This window comes from Silurus aristotelis (genome assembly GCF_946808225.1).
Source record: "Silurus aristotelis genome assembly, chromosome: 21".
In the NCBI taxonomy this organism is placed as follows: Eukaryota; Metazoa; Chordata; class Actinopteri; order Siluriformes; family Siluridae; genus Silurus; species Silurus aristotelis.
Genome location: NC_139594.1, coordinates 20827166 through 20847663, shown reverse-complemented (window position 1 = coordinate 20847663; position 20498 = coordinate 20827166). Strand labels below are relative to the sequence as shown.

At 45.0% G+C, this 20498-nt stretch overlaps 1 protein-coding gene across 1 annotated transcript in view; it reads left to right on the top strand.

Moving 5' to 3' along the window:
* Positions 1-16960, top strand: part of LOC310716350 (uncharacterized protein) — a 185513-nt gene extending 168553 nt beyond the window's left edge. The window contains 10 exon segments of the mRNA XM_083523476.1: positions 51-224; positions 6263-6294; positions 6407-6480; positions 13763-13839; positions 13942-14159; positions 15065-15321; positions 15440-15550; positions 15643-15787; positions 16000-16044; positions 16133-16960. Coding sequence (XP_083379602.1) covers positions 51-224; positions 6263-6294; positions 6407-6480; positions 13763-13839; positions 13942-14159; positions 15065-15321; positions 15440-15550; positions 15643-15787; positions 16000-16044; positions 16133-16401 — 1402 coding nt within the window. The 3' untranslated portion in view covers positions 16402-16960.
* Positions 16961-20498: the final 3538 nt, after the last annotated feature.

The window sequence follows — 20498 nt, the reverse complement described above, 5'->3', positions numbered from 1 at the left end:
TAGTGTGTAGAAACTGAGAGAGTGAAGTGTGTGTCATTGTGTATCTGCAGGTTGGAGTATTGTGGAGTATCAGATGAAGGCTGTGCTGCTCTCGCTTCAGCTCTGAGATCAAACCCCTCACACCTGAGAGAACTGGATCTGTCTGTGAATAAAGTAGGAGACTCAGGAGTGAAGTGTCTCAGTGATCTAAAGGACGATGAACGTTACAAACTACAGACACTGAAGTAAGTAATAATCTGTTTTATATAAACACTGAAACTGATGTAATGATTAGTGTTATTTACTACATTAGTGTTATTTACTACATTAGCGTTATTTACTACATTAGTGTTATTTACTACATTAGCGTTATTTACTACATCAGTGTTATTTACTACATTAGTGTTATTTACTACATTAGCGTTATTTACTACATCAGCGTTATTTACTACATCAGCGTTATTTACTACATTAGTGTTATTTACTACAACCCAGCCATTATGGATGCACAAGCCAGTGCACTCTTAGTGCCGGTCCCAAGCCCGGGTAAATGGGGAGGGTTGCGCTAGGAAGGGCATCCAGCGTAAAATATGCGCAAATCAAATATGCGGATCACAAATGAGAATTTCATACCGGATCGGTCGAGGCCCGGGTTAACAATGACCGCCACAGGTATCGTTAGCCGACAGGGTACCGGTGGAAATTGGGCTACTGTTGGCCGAAGGAGGAGAAGGAGAGGAGGAAGACGTCTACAGAGACGGCAGGAAAAGGAGCAGTGTAGGAGAGTAGAGGTTCGGGTTGGTACTTTAAATGTTGGTACTATGACGGGTAAAGGGAGAGAGATAGCTGATATGATGGAGAGGAGAAAGGTAGATATGCTGTGTGTTCAGGAGACCAAGTGGAAAGGGAGTAAGGCCAGGAACATTGGAGGTGGGTTTAAACTGTTTTATCATGGTGTGGATGGAAAGAGGAATGGTGTAGGGGTGATTCTGAAGGAAGAGTACAGTAAGAGTGTAGTGGAGGTGAAGAGAGTTTCTGATAGGGTGATGATCGTGAAGGTGGAAGTTGAAGGGATGATGATAAATGTCATCAGTGCCTATGCTCCACAAGTTGGCTGTGAGATGGAGGAGAAGGAAAGATTCTGGAGTGAATTAGATGAAGTAGTAGATGGTGTACCTAAGAAAGAACGATTGGTGATTGGGGCAGACTTTAATGGGCATGTAGGTGAAGGGAACAGAGGTGATGAGGAGGTAATGGTAGGTATGGTTTTAAGGAGAGGAATGTGGAAGGGCAGATGGTGGTGGATTTTGCTAAAAGGATGGAAATGGCAGTGGTGAACACTTATTTTAAGAAGAAGGAGGATCATAGGGTGACGTATAAGAGTGGAGGAAGGTGCACACAGGTGGACTATGTGCTATGCAGGAGATGCAACCTAAAGGAGATTGGAGACTGTAAGGTGTTGGCAGGGGACAGTGTAGCTAGACAGCATCGGATGGTGGTCTGTAGGATGGTTTTGGAGGCGAAGAAGAAGAGGAGGAGAGTGAGGACTGAAAGAAGAATAAGATGGTGGAAACTGAAGAAGGAAGAGTGTAGTGTGAGGTTCAGGGAAGAGGTCAGACAGAGGCTCAGTGGTGTTAAGGAGGTGTTGGATGATTGGGCAACTACTGCAGGAGTGATGAGGGAGGCAGCTAGAAAAGTACTTGGTGTGACATCTGGAAATAGAAAGCAAGACAAGGAGACGTGGTGGTGGAATGAGGAAGTGCAGGAGAGCATAAGGAGAAAGAGGTTGGCAAAACAGAAGTGGGACAGACAGAGTGATACAAGGGGATGCGGCAGCAGGTTAAGAGGGATGTGGCGAGAGCCAAGGAAAAGGCATATGAGGAGCTGTATGAGAGGTTGGACACAAAGGAAGGAGAAAAGGATTTGTACCGATTGGCCAGGCAGAGAGTTAGAGCAGTAAAGGATGGAGAGGGAAATGTGTTGACTAGTGAGGAGAGTGTGTTGAGAAGGTGAAGGGAGTATTTTGAGCAGCTGATGAATGAGGAAAATCAGAGAGAGAGAAGGTTGGATGATGTGGAGTTGGTGAAGCAGGATGTGGATAGGATTAGTAAGGAGGAATTGAGAGCAGCAATTAAGAGGATGAAGAGTGGAAAGTCGGTTGGACCAGATGACATACCGGTAGAAGCGTGGAGATGTTTAGGAGAGATGGCAGTGGAGTTTTTGACCAGATTGTTTAACAGGATTTTGAAAGGTAAGAAGATGCCTGAGGAATGGAGAAGAAGTGTGCTAGTACCGATCTTTAAGCATAAAGGAGATGTGCAGTCTTGCAGTAACTACAGGGGAATTAAGTTGATCAGTCACACCATCAAGTTATGGGAAAGAGTAGTGGAAGCCAGGCTGAGAGAAGAGGTGACCATCTGTGAGCAACAGTATGGTTTCATGCCGAGGAAGAGCACCACAGATGCCTTATTTGCATTAAGAATGTTGATGGAGAAGTATAGAGAAGGACAGAAGGAATTGCATTGTGTATTTGTGGATTTAGAGAAGGGTGCCAAGAGAGGAGTTGTGGTATTGTATGAGGAAGTCAGGTGTGTCAGAGAAGTATGTGAGGGTGGTGCAGGACATGTATGAGGACAGTGTGACGGCAGTGAAGTGTGCAGTAGGAACGACAGACTGGTTCAGGGTGAAGGTTGGACTGCATCAAGGATCGGCCCTGAGCCCCTTCCTGTTTGCAGTGGTGATGGACAGGTTGACGGACGAGGTCAGACAGGAGTCTCCCTGGACTATGATGTTTGCGGATGATATTGTGATTTGTTGTGAGAGTAGGGAGCAGGTTGAGAAGAGCCTGGAGAGGTGGAGATATGCGCTGGAGAGAAGGGGAATGAAACTCAGTAGGAGTAAGACAGAGTACATGTGTGTGAATGAGAGGGAGGGCAGTGGAGTTGTGCGGTTGCAGGGAGAAGAGCTGGAGAAGGTGGAGGAATTCAGGTACCTGGGTTCAACGGTGCAAAGTAATGGAGAGTGTGTTAAAGAAGTGAAGAAAAGAGTGCAGGCAGGGTGGAGTGGGTGGAGAAGAGTGACAGGAGTGATTTGTGATAGTAAGGTATCTGCAAAAATGAAAGGGAAAGTTTATAGGTGTGTGGTGAGACCTGCGATGTTGTATGGATTAGAGACAGTGGCATTGAGTAAAAGACAGGAGGTGGAGCTGGAGGTAGCAGAGCTGAAGATGTTGAGGTTTTCGTTGGGAGTGACGAGGATGGATAAGATCAGAAATGAGTTTATTAGAGGGACAGCGCAGGTAGGATGTTTTGGTGACAAGGTGAGGGAGGCGAGATTAAGATGATTTGGACATGTGCAGAGGAGGGACATGAATTATATTGGTAGAAGAATGCTGAGGATGGAGCCACCAGGTAGGAGGAAAAGAGGAAGGCCAAGGAGGAGGTTCATGGATGTGGTGAGGGAAGACATGCAGGTTGGTGTAAAAGAGGCAGATGTAGAGGACAGGGTGGTATGGAGACAGATGATCCGCTGTGCCGACCCCTAATGGGAGCAGCCGAAAGAAGAAGAAGAAGAAGAGTGTTATTTACTACATCAGCGTTATGTACTTAGTTATTTACTACATTAGCGTTATTTACTACATCAGTGTTATTTACTACATCAGCGTTATTGACTTAGTTATTTACTACATCAGTGTTATTTACTTAGTTATTTACTACATTAGTGTTATTTACTACATTAGCGTTATTTACTACATCAGCGTTATTTACTACATCAGCGTTATTTACTACATCAGCGTTGTTTACTACATCAGTGTTATTTACTTAGTTATTTACTACATTAGTGTTATTTACTACATCAGTGTTATTTACTTAGTTATTTACTACATTAGTGTTATTTACTACATTAGAGTTATTTACTACATTAGCGTCATTAACTACATTAGTGTTATTTACTACATTAGCGTCATTAACTACATTAGCGTTATTTACTACATTGTGTGGTGTAAATGTCCATGATAGAGGGGAGAGAGACTCCGATGATCTTCTCAGCTGTCCTCACTATCCTCTGTAGGGTCTTGCGAGCCGAGACGGTGCAGTTCCCAAACCAGCCAGTGATGCAGCTGTTCAAGAGGCTCTTAATGGTCCCTCTGTAGTACGTTGTCTGGATGGGGTAGAGAGATGAGCTTTCCTCAGCCTTCTCAGAATGTAGAGACGCTGCTGGGCTTTCTTGGCGATCGAGCTGGTGTTGAGTGACAAGGTGAGGTTATTCACCAGATGAACACCAAGGAATTTGGTGCTCGACGTTCAGAGACAGGTTGTTGGCTCCACACCAGGCTGTTACCCGTTGCACCTCCTCTGGGAGGGAGGAGTCACGGTCACAAGCAGGTGATGTCTTGTAGTTCGTGATCGCCTGGATGCCCTGCCACATGCGCCGGGTGTCTCCACTGTCCTGGAAGTGGTCATGGATTCTCTTGGCGTGTGTGCGCTTTGTCTCTCTAATGGCACGGGACAGTTTAGCCCTTGCTGTCTTTAAGGCCGTCTTGTCCCCTGCGCTCTAGGTGGAGTCTATTGATTTTAGCAGCGCACACACCTTGGTGGTCATCCACGGCTTCTGGTTAGGGCGTGTAGTGATGGTCTTGGAGATCATCAATGCACTTGCCGATGCAGCTGGTCACTGTTGACGTGTACTCCTCCAAGTTCATGAAGTCGCCGTTTGTTGCAGCTTCCCTGAACATGTCCCAGTCAGTGCATTCAAAGCAGTCCTGGGGAGCAGACATGGGTCCTGCTGGCCAGGTTCTCACCTGCTTTCGAGCTGGTCTTGAATGCCTGCTAAGTGGTCTGTATGCTGGGATCAGCATAACAGAGATGTGGACTGAGTACCCGAGGTGGGGGCTGGGCTTCGCCCGGTATGCTCCCAGGATGTTTGTGTAAACAACATCCAGCGTGTTTTCTCCTCTGGTTGCAAATTCCACATTCTGATGAAATTTAGGAAGCACAGTCCTGAGATTTGCATGGTTGAAATCTCCGGCGACAAATAAAACATGTCCGGTGACAACAGAGTACAGACACACAAGATGTGTACAGAGCACAAAGTTCAGCACAAATTTGGAGGCACATAGTTATAAAGGATGAATCTGGATGCAGTGAAATGAAAATTTTCCTTCATTTGAACTAGGAAACCCAAACCTGTTCCAGCATAATAATGCCCCTGTGCACAAAGCCAGCATTATGAAGACATGTTTTAAGGTTAGAGGTTAGAGGGGAAGATCTCCTGCTATAGAGCTCTGATGCTCAACCCTATTGACGCAATTTAACGTCGGTTATATCGATCCCCAGGACCAATCGCCGGTGTCAGCCAGCGGCGCGTGCACTTCCGGCGCAGCGCGAACTCGCAACCGTCCCGGCCGCCATATTGCCGCTGCATAAATAGACTGCTCCTAGTTTTTGCTTCCTGCATTTTTGGTTTCGGATCTTCCGGTTTTTCTTTTCTCTCTCTCTTTCTCTCTCTCTCGGCTTATCTCCCGCTCGGCATAACGGCCGCAAGTTTTCGGACACTTTGTTTTGTGTGTTTGTGTGGATTACTTCCGCCTGGTGGTCATCTGGCGGAGAAATCAAGCCTTACAGATGCTTTGTTGGAAGTGTAGGACACTTTTCAGAGCTGTGTGTCAGAGTGAAATGACTCGAGAATTAAATTTTGACACTGGTTACCTTTTTGTAAAAACGAACTACACCCCACACGTTTTGTGTGATTTTGTGAGCGATCTTTGTGTTTGCAATGTTGGAGAATATAATAAAGGTTTGTATGGAGAATTGACGGTGGTTTGTATTGTATACTGGTAAATCTCTGCTGTTAGTTGGTGCACATATGCCTTTTGTTCTTAACAAACATGTATGTAAATTTTTATAGCATGCCTTCATCAAACAAATCGCGGCAACGCTGTTGTGTAAAAAAACCTCCAAAAACACATGCATGCACATTCTCATTTATTAACGCACATCATGTACATAAAGAAATTTAAAGCACGTTAATATATTGCCCCCATATTGGCTTTCGTTTATCTCGATCATCGTTTATCTCAACGCTTTTTTGGCGTCCCCTAGGCAATAACCGGGTTCTACTGTACTAAAGTGTCCACGAACATATAGTGTATGTCAGTGCTGATCTGTTATTTATTAAACAATCTAAAATATACACTTGTTTGTTAAAGATGCTCAGGTCAGGACACACCTGCTAAAAAAAACCTTAAACCATTAATTGTAGTTGACACTGATTCTCTTTGTAGGTTTTACCTAGATTTACCAGGTACATCATCAGGTACATTTTAAAATACAAAAATTACAATTTCAGATTCTTAGTACAGATTAACAGTTTTCAAGTCACTGAGGAATGAAACATTTCTGTGTTTTTTGTTTCTCTTTGGTAATAGAGCATTTAAAACAGACAACTGAGGAACTTGTACAGATTAGATCAACATCTACACAAAGCCCTAACCCTGTACAGGTAAGCATCTTTAAACATAACTCTTCTATGTTTCTTTTCCCTGACAATGGGCAGCTATTCTGAAAGACACAAGACTCAGCTGTATGGACATCAAATGAAAGTTCATTCTACCACCTGAATGCCAGAACAGAGCAAAGTCTGTAAGCATGTCTTGTTTTTACCCTGAGAGTTGGTGGGACCAGTTGAGCAGTGGTTGCGGATAAGAGGGAGCCTAGTGCAGTGCAGGGTGAGGTAAGTTCTGAGAGATAGGGGGTGCTAGTCTGTTTCTGGCTTTGTATGGCGTCGATGTTTTAACCTGATAGCATTCGACCACAGCTTTTGGGACTCACAGCTGAAAATGCATTATCTAAATTTAAATGTTAACAGTTCCTGATACAAGTGTGCTACATATCTTTTAAAAGAAGACACGTTGAGCTTTACTGTTCATTATTCAAAGTTGATATTGCATAAAAAGATAAGTTATAGATGATGAAGTACCTTGAATATAAATGTCATTTATATAAATAATACAATTCTTTATATAAATACAAAAAAAACAGTCCTGAAGCAATCCAGAAAAGTACTGGGTTGAAAGCCACATGTCTCGAGTTTATATTTTTACAATTTATGAAGATATCTTAAAAAATGAGATTCCTACAAACACTTATCTGAGACTATGTCTGATGCTTTTCTCTCTCCCCCTGTTTAAGAGTCACCTGTTAAACTCAGGTGGTCATTCATACTCTATTAATACAGTCTGCATAGAAATGACCTGCTGACCATTAAAGGCTTTTGTTCTACATGTTTGGTATTAATATTAAGTTAACATTCCTATTGATGGCCAAGTAGCAGACAAGCTCTTGTTTTACAGTAATGACCATTCATATTGATGTGCGATCATTCCAATCTCAACAATACACACACACACACACCCATGTAGTCGCTGTTACTCCGCCCCACAAAATATTTCTTATTGCTGCTTTGTGCAAATCTCAGATAAAACAACTTTCTGACTGTTCATTTTTTTTTCTTTGTTTTCATTTTATTTTTGTAAACAAAGTCGAGGTTAGCAAGCGATATAAACCGATGTTTGAGCAGAACCGAGAGCTGCATCCACTTCCTGGTTTATGTGCACTTGTGCTGCTTTGACCACTAAGAGTTTATAAAGAGTAATAAAACTAAGACTCACACACATGGAATAAAATCCTCATATATATATATATATATATATATATATATATATATATATATATATATATATATATATATATAGTGAGGAAAATAAGTATTTGAACACCCTGCTATTTTGCAAGTTCTCCCACTTAGAAATCATGGAGGGGTCTGAAATTGTCATCGTAGGTGCATGTCCACTGTGAGAGACATAATAAAAAAAAAAATTCCAGAAATCACAATATATGATTTTTAAACTATTTATTTGTATGATACAGCTGCAAATAAGTATTTGAACACCTGAGAAAGTCAATGTTAATATTTGGTACAGGAGCCTTTGTTTGCAATTACAGAGGTCAAACGTTTCCTGTAGTTTTTCACCAGGTTTGCACACACTGCAGGAGGGATTTTGGCCCACTCTTCCACACAGATCTTCTCTAGATCAGTCAGGTTTCTGGCCTGTTGCTGAAAAACCACGGAGTTTGAGCTCCCTCCAAAGATTCTCTATTGGGTTTAGGTCTGGAGACTGGCTAGGCTATGCCAGAACCTTGATATGCTTCTTACAGAGCCACTCCTTGTTATCCTGGCTGTGTGCTTCGGGTCATTGTCATGTTGGAAGACCCAGCCTCGACCCATCTTCAATGCTCTATCTGAGGGAAGGAGGTTGTTCCCCAAAATCTCCCAATACATGGCCCCGGTCATCCTCTCCTTAATACAGTGCAGTCACCCTGTCCCATGTGCAGAAAAACACCCCCAAAGCATGATGCTACCACCCTCATGCTTCACAGTAGGAATGGTGTTCTTGGGATGGTACTCATCATTCTTCTTCCTCCAAACAGGTTTAGTGGAATTATGACCCAAACGTTCTATTTTGATCTCATCTGACCACATGACTTTCTCCCATGACTCCCCTGGATCATCCAAATGGTCATTGGCAAACTTAAGACGTGCCTGGACATGTGCTGGTTTAAGCAGGGAAACCTTCCGTACCATGCACGATTTTTAACCATGACGTCTTAGTGTATTACAACAGTAACCTTGGAAACGGTGGTCCCAGCTCTTTTCAGGTCATTGACCAGCTCCTCCCGTGTAGTTCTGGGCTGATTTCTCACCTTCCTTAGGATCATTGAGACCCCACGAGGTGAGATCTTGCATGGAGCCCCAGTCCGAGGGAGATTGACAGTCATGCTTAGCTTCTTCTTTTATTTTCTAATGATTGCTCCAACAGTGGACCTTTTTTCACCAAGCTGCTTGGCAATTAACCCGTAGCCCTTTCCAGCCTTGTGGAGGTGTACAATTTTGTCTCTAGTGTCTTTGGACAGCTCTTTGGTCTTGGCCATGTTAGTAGTTGGATTCTTACTGATTGTATGGGGTGGACAGGTGTCTTTATGCAGCTAACGACCTCAAACAGGTGCATCTAATTTAAGATAATAAAATGTAGTGGAGGTGGACATTTTAAAGGCAGACTAACAGGTCTTTGAGGGTCAGAATTCTAGCTGATAGACAGGTGTTCAAAGTTATTTGCAGCTGTATCATACAAATAAATAGTTTAAAAATCATAAATTGTGATTTCTGGATTTTTTTTTTTTTTAAGATTATGTCTCACAGTGGACATGCACCTCCGATGACAATTTCAGACCCATGATTTCTAAGTGGGAGAACTTGCAAAATAGCAGGGTGTTCAAATACTTTTTTTCCTCACTATATATATATATATATATATATATATAAAATGTATATGTATGTGGTTAGAATCCTGCACTCATTGGATACATTTTCCATCAGTCATTTTGTTTCCATAATGCTACTGGCTGGAACTAAAAGGTTTTAAATAATTGGTAGTGCAAAACAGAATGTCACAATGACACCTGCCTATAGAGTGGAGGCTTAAGCCAGAGACTCCACCTTTCTTTGACGTTTTTTTATTTATTTTTATTTTTTTTGTGTTTTGTCTCATTTGTTTCGTAAAAAACTATTTGCTACCAGCCATATTTGATTTTAACCACCAAGATGTCCTTTGTTTTTTTATTGCGAAAGTTTGAACATATACACACAAACACCAGCTGAAGTTCTGTGACAAACAAAAGAATAAACATCTAAATGACAACACTATTGTTTGGTTGGAGCAGAAATGCTTTACGGGATGTTTAGTGGAGCCTCATCTTTCCTAATAAACCGGGATTAGCAGCAGTGGATGTGTTTGACTCGTTATTACAATAATTATGTAAGTAGTGCATTTTTTTATTCATTTTTTTTTTTTTATGCATGTTTGTATGTACTGCTTACACACATTCAGCAAATACATTCATTATATGTTTTCCATCAACTCCCACCTCCGGCGGAGCTTCGACCGGATCCCGAGGGAGGCTGGATGGGCCTGGTTGGCTTGTGGGACTCCTGAGGCAGCCGACGGGTACCGGCAGGCCAAGCGAACTGCAGCCCGGGTGGTTGTGGAGGCAAAAACTCGGGCCTGGGAGGAGTTCGGTGAGGCCATGGAGAAGGACTATCGGCTGGCCTCGAAGAGATTCTGGCAAACCGTCCGGCGCCTCAGGAGAAGGGAGCAGTGCCCTACCAACGCTGTTTACAGTAGAGGTGGGGAGCTGTTGACCTCACCTGGGGAGGTCGTTGGACGGTGAAAGGAATACTTCGAGGATCTCCTCAATCCCGCCATCACGTCTTCCATAGAGGAAGCAGAGGCAGAGGGCTCAGAGGTGGACTCGTCCATCACCCAAGCTGAAGTCACCGAGGTAGTCAAGAAACTCCTCGGTGGCAAGGCGCCGGGGGTGGATGAGATCCGCCCTGAGTACCTCAAGTCTCTGGATGTTGTGGGGCTGTCTTGGCTGACACGCCTCTGCAGCATCGCGTGGCGGTCGGGGACAGTGCCTCTGGGATGGCAGACCGGGGTGGTGGTCCCTCTTTTTAAGAAGGGGGACCGGAGGGTGTGTTCCAACTATAGAGGGATCAGCCTCCCTGGGAAAGTCTATGCCAGGGTACGGGAGAGGAGAATACGGCCGATAGTAGAACCTCGGATTCAGGAGAAACAGTGTGGTTTTCGTCCAGGCCGTGGAACACTGGACCAGCTCTATACCCTCTACAGGGTGCTGGAGGGTTCATGGGAGTTTGCCCAACCAGTCCACATGTGTTTTGTGGATTTGGAGAAGGCATTCGACTGTGTCCCTCGCGGTGGCTTTTGGAGGGTGCTCCGGGAGTATGGGGTCCGGGGTCCTTTACTAAGGGCTGTCCGGTCCCTGTATGACCGAAGCAGGAGCTTGGTTCACATTGCTGGCAGTAAGTCAGACTTGTTCCCGGTGCATGTTGAACTCTGGCAGGGGTGCCAGATTCTGTCCATAAAAATTATGAACAGAATTTCTAGGCGCAGCCAGGGGCCGGAGGGTGTCCGGTTTGGTTAGAACGCGATTTCGTCTCTGCTCTTTGCAGATGATGTTGTCGTGTTGGCGTCATCAAACCAAGACCTTCGGCAGTCACTGGGACGGTTTGCAGCCGAGTGTGAAGCGGCTGGGATGAGAATCAGCACCTTCAAATCCGAGGCCATGGTCCTCAGTCAGAAAAGGGTGGCTTGCCCACTTCAGGTTGGTGGAGAGTTCTTGCCTCAAGTGGAGGAGTTTAAGTATCTTGGGGTTTTGTTCACGATTGAGGGAAGGATGGAACAGGAGTTCGACAGACGGATCGGTGCAGCTTCTGCAGTAATGCCGTCGATGTACCGGTCTGTCGTGGTGAAGAAAGAGCTGAGCCGCAAGGCGAAACTCTCGATTTACCGGTCAATCTACGTTCCTACTCTCACCTATGGTCATGAGCTCTGGGTCATGACCGAAAGGACAAAATCCCGGATACAGGCGGCCAAAATGAGCTTTCTCCGCAGGGTGGCTGGGCGATCCCTTAGAGATAGGGTGAGAAGCTCTGTCACTCGAGAGGAGCTCAGAGTAGAGCCGCTGCTCCTCCACATCGAGAGGGGTCAGCTGAGGTGGCTCGGGCATCTGTTCCAGGTGGCTCGGGCATCTGTTCCGGATGCCTCCTGGACGCCTTCCTGGGAAGGTGTTCCGGGCGCATCCCACTGGGAGGAGACCCCGGGGAAGACCTAGGACACGCTGGAGAGACTATGTCTCCCGGCTGGCCTGGGAACGCCTTGGCGTCCCCCCGGAAGAGCTGGAAGAAGTGTCTAGGGAGAGGGAAGTCTGGGCATCTTTGCTTAGACTGCTGCCCCCGCGACCCGGCCTCAGATAAGCGGGAGAAGATGGATGGATGGATGTAGTATCTGAATGCCTTAATTCCGATTATTTCTCTTCTGATGAAATTCATTTAGGAGCTGAAGATAATTCTCTGCTCCTATACTGAACTGTCTGGCCAGATGTTTTTCTTTAAGCCAAATGTATGAAAGACCCATAGTGTTTATGTTAAGATGAATGGTCTGGGAAAGCGAGCTCTGGTACATCTGAGATACATTTAGTCTGGACAAAGACAGGCTTCGTGTTGTGTTAAACATTATTGCAAAATGAGCTCATATACATCTGTTATACATTAAATTATACACTGGGAGGAGACCCCGGGGAAGACCTAGGACACGCTGGAGAGACTATGTCTCCCGGCTGGCCTGGGAACGCTTTGGTGTCCCCCCGGAAGAGCAGGAAGAAGTGTCTAGGGAGAGGGAAGTCTGGGCATCTCTGCTTAGACTACTGCCCCCGCGACCCGGCCCCGGATAAGCGGGAGAAGATGAGATGAGATGAGATGTTTTCCATTAAAAACAGTGATCTGAAATCGCTGCTTAAGGCTTAGAGCTTTAGAATGATGTATAGTAAGTCATGTTACTCTTCTCCCTTTTTATTTCATCTATTGCTAAACATTGATATCACAGTGTTCTCAGGTGTTAGTCACGCTGACACGGCGCTGAAGACTAAGAGGTTAAATCTAATGCATCCAGCTACAGGAGGAGAGGGGAGACCAGTTTAATAATGTTTAGGAATATGTTAAGGACATAAGATAGTGAATGCTTGTTAGCTGTTTTAAGAGGGTCATAATATTTATAAATGCTGTTGACACACACTGGTCAACAAATTGTATGGAAAGTTATTTCCTCTGCAATAATTGGTGAAACAACTTTAGTTTTACACGTGAAACACAAATTTGTTTTTGTAATTTCTGTATCACTAAGGGTTTTTAAGAAAACTGCAATTACGCATTAACATTGTAACGTCTCCAGACACATAGGCCTTTTATAAAAGTAGATAAATATTCACAGCCTTTGCCATGACACTTTAAATTGAGCTCAGGTGCATCCTGTTTCCACTGATTATCCTTGAGATGTTACTACAACTTGAATTTTTTCCAATGATTGATTGATTCCATTGATTGGACAGGTTTGGCGGCACACACGTGTTTAAATGAAGTCACACAGTTAGTGCATTTCAGAGCACAAACCAGGCCATGAAGTCCAAGCAATTGTCTGTAGACCTCAGAGACAGGATTGTATCGAGGCACAGATTTGGGGAATGGGACAGAAAAACTTCTGCAGCATTGAAGAGCCAAATGAGCACAGTGGCCTCCATCATCCGTAAATGGAAGATGTTTGAAACTACCAGAACTCTTCCTAGCGATCGGGGGAGAAGAGCTTTAGTCAGGGAGGTGACTCTCTGTGGAGAGAGGGGATACTTTCAGAAGAACAACTATCTCTGTACAGCCTGTATGGTAGAGTGGCCAGATGGAAGCCGCTCCTCAGTAAAGGCCTTCCTCGAGTTTGCCTAAAGGCACCTGAAAGACTCTTAGATTGTCATGTGCCTTTTACTGAGGAGTGGCTTCTGTCTGGACACTCTACCATACAGGCCTGACTCGTGAAAAGCTGCAGAGATAGTTGTTCTTCTGGAAGGTTCTTCTCTCTTTAGTGTTTTTGGAACAGAAAGACAGTCAGTTACATGATTAGTTACAATATGCACAACATATGAGACTATACTTTGTCCTGGTCAACAGTTTTACACCTTCTTTATAAATGCTGTTATACATTTTATGTAGTCTGCAGATCTACAGGTTATGTTTTTTAATAGCGAGATCTTTATAGCATTTACAGCTGTGTGGGGTGTGTTTAAATCTTAAATGTGTGTATTGTTCTATCTGATCTGTTTAGGGGCACTCAGGGGAAACAGACGTGTTTACTCCTGAATTAGGTAAAGACCACCATGAGGACTGGAACAGTAGTTACAGGTAGCACATATATGCTAAAGGTGTAAAAATGAATGTGATGTTACAACATAAAACTAATCCAGATTTTACTTCTTAAATGTTTTTTTATCTTTGGCTCTACAGGTTTCATTGTTCTCGTGCTGGGCAGTTTGAGTGTAAATACACCAACCTTGTGTTTGAGATGAAGGAGAAAGCTGAAGTTTTGTACAGTATAGTGTCCTGGGGCAGTGTTCAGTTAGACGGCATGGGACAGATGCAGCCTGCAGGACCCCTGTACAACATCCACTGCTCCAAGGGGTCAATGTGTAAACTGCACCTTTCTCACTGTGAGATACATTCTGGTAAGGTCATCTGAGATCAAAGTCTAACTGTTGTGTTGTTTTTATGATTTATAATCACACTTTTGATATCACCCAAATGAGACTGAGTTCCCCTTTTGAGTCTTTGCCCCAGACTTGCTCAACGGGGCAAAATACATATTCACTTATCTTTAAATTTTTTTACATTTTGCAAAGCTGCTAAGACAATGTATATTGTAAAATGTTGTAGAAATAAACTTGAACTTAATCATAAGTAATCCAGGACTAGGTGTGTGTTGTTAAAAGATGTTAGCGCACAATATGGCAGTGAAGAACAGCTCGAAATGAAGCTTAGAGCATTAAAACAGTGTAACGTCTTTTCCATATTTACTTTTCATCATTGACATGTTAAAACTGTTATTGGTGTTTGCAGAGCAAAACTGACTGAATGGATCAAAATAACTAAAAATGAATGCCTAAATAAAATAATGCTAACATTTAACAAAATAACGCCTAATGTAATTCCTTACACATTTTATATATACCACTCATTACATTTGTAATTCTGCTGCTCTGAATCACATAAAGAGATGAAGTAGTAGTAGTAGTTTACATGAGGTATAATGTTAATTACTCAAGCTGTTCTTATTAACTCCTTTCTTTTTATTATATAATAATATCTGTTTCTTTATATTTCTTATTTGAAAGTTCGTCTCCAAATTCATCTGTACAATATCTGTCTCCCTCTGTATGAAACTGCATCAGTAGGTTACTATGGTTACAGTTATTTAGAGGCATCACATACATTTAGAACTGATTACAAAATATCTGTGTTGAACTTCCAGCCAATCACAATCCATTACTCACACTGACCCAGGGGTAAGTGATTATCTTCCGATGCTGGTATTGTTTATTTTTCTCAGCTTTTTCTTGTTCATGTGTTGCAGATAAAAATCAGACTGAACTGGCTGTGGCACATTTCTCTGATGGGAATGTGGAGATCATTCAGCCTCTAAAAGTGACAGAGACACATGTGATCATAGACATAAAAAATCTCTCTCTCTTCGGACTCCTAATGAAAATATTTTTCGAAGACAAACCGATCAAGGCACAGGTCCTTCTCTTCTACAAAGAAATTCCAGGAAGGACAAAGAAGAGAAAGCTGCACATGCACTTATTGCCCCAAAATGTTCCAGTTTTAGAGGTAACCTGCTTTAATTAATCACTCAATGCCTAACCGTGTTTTTTAATATGTATTTAATTATTCAAAGAATTTTTAAATAACTCATATTTAGAAATTAATTCAAATATCCATTCTTAAGGTGCAGAATCAATTTCAGCACAACATGTACATTGAGAGCAGTTCCACTTGTCAGCTGGTCCCTACAAAACCATACAGGCCACGCTGTGAGCATTATAAATGTCAGCCGCAGGTAAACTCCACTCCACACATTTGTAGAGAAATCAGTTTGGTTTTTAGTTTGCATTCTGGAGCAGTCTGTTCACACGTCTTTGGGTTCCTTAGACCGAGATTTTTGAGCTTGACTCTGCCCCCAACTATCACCCCACATTTGAGGTGATACTTTCTGATGAAGCTGAAGTACTCACACTGGGACTTTTGGATGAACATGACCAGGAGGTGTGGGCGTTCCGCCAGGTCTTTCTTACAGGTAGCCAAAAGTTAATTTCAGTACATTAATCCAGTATAACACACCAGAAGTCCACTTCCTTCTGGCATGGAGAAATGTACCTTCAGCTGTTTAAGTAAAGGATGCTCTCAGGGATGCTGTAAACTCCAAAATATTCTTAAGGCTTAATGTTGTCTTCTCCTCATAGCTGTGTATTTATACTGAAGTTTACACTTTCTATCTCATCACTTCAGGTTACAAGGGCCAAGAAGCCAATTCACCTCAAATGGTGAAAACAGGTCAAATATCCTAAAACTTTCAGCTGTTCTTCCCAAATTCATCTACATATTTATACCAAAACATCAAAAATGTTCATCTGTCTTTCAGCTGCTGACTTTGTGGATAAACACAGAGACATTCTGATACAGAAAGTTTCTTCAGTAATGGAGATTGCAGATGGTTTCCTATCCAAGGAAATGATTAATGGTGAAATGTACAGCAGAATCAGTGCAGCAGCTACGCCACAGGATAAAATGAGAATCTTGTACACCAAAAGCCTCACCTTCCGAGCTGTGAAAGAAGAATTTTATACAATTCTAAAGGAGAAACATCCTCACTTAGTGGATGAGCTGGAGAATGGGTCAAGCAATGCTTAGAGGAACCTCAAAGAGAAAGTGGTAGCTCAGGTATTAAGGTTCTAGCTGACCCAGTATCACCATGAGTTATTCTAGACTTCCTGTCAGCTCCTGTTTCTCCCCACAGAACTGTCGCTCACTCAAATGTTTTTTGTTTTAATGCACCACTCTGTGTATCTCTACAGTCTCCAGCAGGAGATCAGCAGTTTCTGAAAAACTCAAACCAACCCATCTGGTACTAAAGACCATGTTACAGAGATCAGATCATACTTTTCTTCATTCTGATGTTTGATGTGAAAATGATCTGAAGATCTGGACCAGTTTCTGAACTGCATACATGTGTAGGTGTACAGGTGTCCCTAATAAAATGGCCAGTGTTTTTATCATAACTGGTGTACATAAATAAAAATGGACAAATATTTTTATATTAAAATTAACCATTCAAACATTTATAAAATATTGTCTTGCTTTTGTATTTTGGATGTTTTTGCTACTTTTTTATAATTTGTCATTTTTTAAAGCACTGTTATAATATAGAAAATATTGGTACTTCAATAAAATCGATTTTATCACAAATAAATCCTTTAGTGACCATCACTCCTCTGTCCTCTTCAGGAGACGCTAACACAGCTAGCTGCTACAAGCTAACTCCACCGCATTTCTGAAAGGACTTTTAAAACCCATACATTTTATTCACATAACATTTTATGGCAGTTTATTTAAATATCCTGAGTTAATCAGGGTTTATGAAGCAGCAGTGATTAAACTCCCCTCCTTGAACTGCCACCTTAACGTGGTGGAGGGGTTTGAGTACCCGAATGACCCTAGGAGGTATGTTGTCCGGGGCTATATACCCTGGTAGGGTCTCCCAAGGCAAACAGGACCTAGGCGATGGGTCAGACTAAGATCGGTTCAAAAAACCCTTATGAGAAAAAACAGACCAAGGACCGTGACGTCGCCTGGTATGGCGCAGCCGGGGCACCACCCTGGAGCCAGGCCCGGGGTTGGGGCTCGTATCGAAGCGCCTGGTGGCCGGGCCTTCCCCCACGGGGTCCGGCCGGGCTCAGCCCGAAGAAGCGACGTGGGGCCGCCTTCCCGTAGGCTCAACCACCTGCAGGAGGGACCGTAAGGGGCCGCTGCTGAGAGGATCGGGCAGCAGTCGAATGCGGGGGCCTCGACAACCCGATCCCTGGACACGGAAGCTAGCTCTAGGGACGTGGAATGTAACCTCGCTGGCGGGGAAGGAGCCTGAGATTGTGCGTGAGGTTGAGAGGTTCCGACTAAAGATAGTTGGGATCACCTCTACGCACGGCTTGGGCTCTGGAACCACACTCCTCGAGAGAGGATGGACGCTTCACCACTCTGGAGTTGCCCATGGTGAAAGGCGGGGGGCTGGTGTGGGTTTGCTTATAGCCCCCCAGCTCAGCCGCCACGTGGTGGAGTTTACCCCGGTGAATGAGAGGGTCGTTTCCCTGCGCCTACGGGTCAGGGATAGGTCTCTCACTGTCGTGTGTGCCTACGGGCCAAACGGCAGTGTAGAGTACCCGGCCTTCTTTAGGGTCTCTGGGAGGGGTGCTGGACAGTGCTCCGACTGTGGACTCCGTCGTTCTACTCGGAGACTTCAATGCCCACGTGGGCAGCGACAGTGACACCTGGAGGGGCGTGATTGGGAGGAACGGCCCCCCTGATCTGAACTTCTCTGGACTTCTGTGCTAGTTACAGTTTGTTCATAACGAACACCATGTTTAAGCATAAGGGTGTCCATCAGTACACGTGGCACCAGGACACCCTAGGCCGTAGGTCGATGATCGACTTTGTGGTCGTTTCATCTGACCTGCGGCCGTATGTCTTGAACACTCAGGTAAAGAGAGGGGTGGATCTCTCAACTGATCACCACCTGGTGGTGAATTGGATCCGATGGGATCCCGAGGGAGGCTGGAGATAGAGTCCGAGTGGACCATGTTCTCCACCTTCATTGTCGAAGCGGCCCCTCGGAGCTGTGGCTGTAAGGTCTCCGGTGCCTGTCGAGGCGGCATTTCCCGAACCCGGTGGTGGACACCGGAAGTAAGGGATGCCGTCAAGCTGAAGAAGTAGTCCTATCGGGCCTGGTTGGCTTGTGGGACTCCTGAGGCAGCCGACGGGTACCGGCAGGCCAAGCGAACTGCAGCCCGGGTGGTTGTGGAGGCAAAAACTCGGGCCTGGGAGGAGTTCGGTGAGGCCATAGAGAAGGACTATCGACTGGCCTCGAAGAGATTCTGGCAAACCGTCCGGCGCCTCAGGAGAAGGGAGCAGTGCCCCACCAATGCTGTTTACAGTAGAGGTGGGGAGCTGTTGACCTCACCTGGGGAGGTCATTGGACGGTGGAAGGAATACTTGGAGGATCTCCTCAATCCCGCCGTCACGTCTTCCATTTAGGAAGCAGAGGCTGAGGGCTCAGAGGTGGACTCGTCCATCACCCAAGCTTAAGTCACCGAGGTAGTCAAGAAACTCCCCGGTGGCAAGGCACCAGGGGTGGATGAGATCCGCCCTGACTACCTCAAGTCTCTGGATGTTGTGGGGCTGTCTTGGCTGACACGCCTCTGCAGCATCGCGTGGCGGTCGGGGACAGTGCCTCTGGGATGGCAGACCGGGGATGGTGGTCCCTCTTTTTAGCCCCCCAACTATAGGGGGATCACACTTCTCAGCCTCCCTGGGAAAGTCTATGCCAGGGTACTGGAGAGGAGAATACGGCCGATAGTAGAACCTCGGATTAAGGAGGAACAGTGTGGTTTTCGTCCAGGCCATGGAACACTGGACCAGCTCTATACCCTCTACAGGGTGCTGGAGGGTTCATGGGAGTTTGCCCAACCAGTCCACATGTGTTTTGTGGATTTGGAGAAGGCATTCGACTGTGTCCCTCGCGGCAGCCTGTGGAGGGTGCTCCGGGGAGTATGGGGTCCAGGGTCCTTTACTAAGGGCTGTCCAGTCCCTGTACGACCGAAGCAGGAGCTTGGTTTGCATTGCTGGCAGTAAGTTAGACTTGTTCCCGGTGCATGTTGGACTCCGGCAGGGCTGCCCTTTGTCACCGGTTCTGTTCATAATTTGGTGACAATGCGATTTCGTCTCTGCTCTTTGCAGATGATGTTGTCATGTTGGCTTCATCAAACCAAGACCTTCGGCAGTCACTGGGACGGTTTGCAGCCGAGTGTGAAGCGGCTGGGATGAGAATCAGCACCTCCAAATCCGAAGCCATGGTCCTCAGTCGGAAAAGGGTGGCTTGCCCACTTCAGGTTGGTGGGGAGTTCCTGCCGCAAGTAGAGGAGTTTAAGTATCTTGGGGTTTTGTTCACGAGTGAGGGAAGGATGGAACGGGAGTTTGACAGACGGATCGGTGCAACTTCTGCAGTAATGCCGTCGATGTACCGGTCTGTCGTGGTGAAGAAAGAGCTGAGCCGCAAGGCGAAACTCTTGATTTATCGGTCAATCTACGTTCCTACTCTCACCTATGGTCATGAGCTCTGGGTCATGACCGAAAGGACAAGATCCCGGATACAGGCGGCCGAAATGAGCTTTCTCCGCAGGGTGGCTGGGCGATCCCTTAGAGATAGGGTGAGAAGCTCAGGCACTCGGGAGGAGCTCAGAGTAGAGCCGCTGCTCCTCCACATCGAGAGGGGTCAGCTGAGGTGGCTCGGGCATCTGTTCCGGATGCCTCCTGGAAGGTGTTCCGGGCGCGTCCCACTGGGAGGAGACCCCAGGGAAGACCTAGGACACGCTGGAGAGACTATGTTTCCTGGCTGGCCTGGGAACACCTCTGTGTCCCCCCGGAAGAGCTGGAAGAAGTGTCTAGGAAGAGGAAAGTCTGGGCATCTCTGCTTAGACTACTGCCCCCGCGACCTGGCCCCGGATAAGCGGGAGAAGATGAGATGAACATTCATAGAATTTTTTTTTATTATTACTTTTGTCAGATTTAAGTTTTTTCTGTGAGCATTGTGAGTTTTTTATTTCATTGACCGAAGTGTAACGTCTTTCTTGGCCAGGAAGATACCTCTTTTATAGAATTAATAAAAGATTATACCAAATAAGTGTAACTTCAATTCCATTACCGTCAATTCAACTTAATTTAAATATTTAGGAGTAACT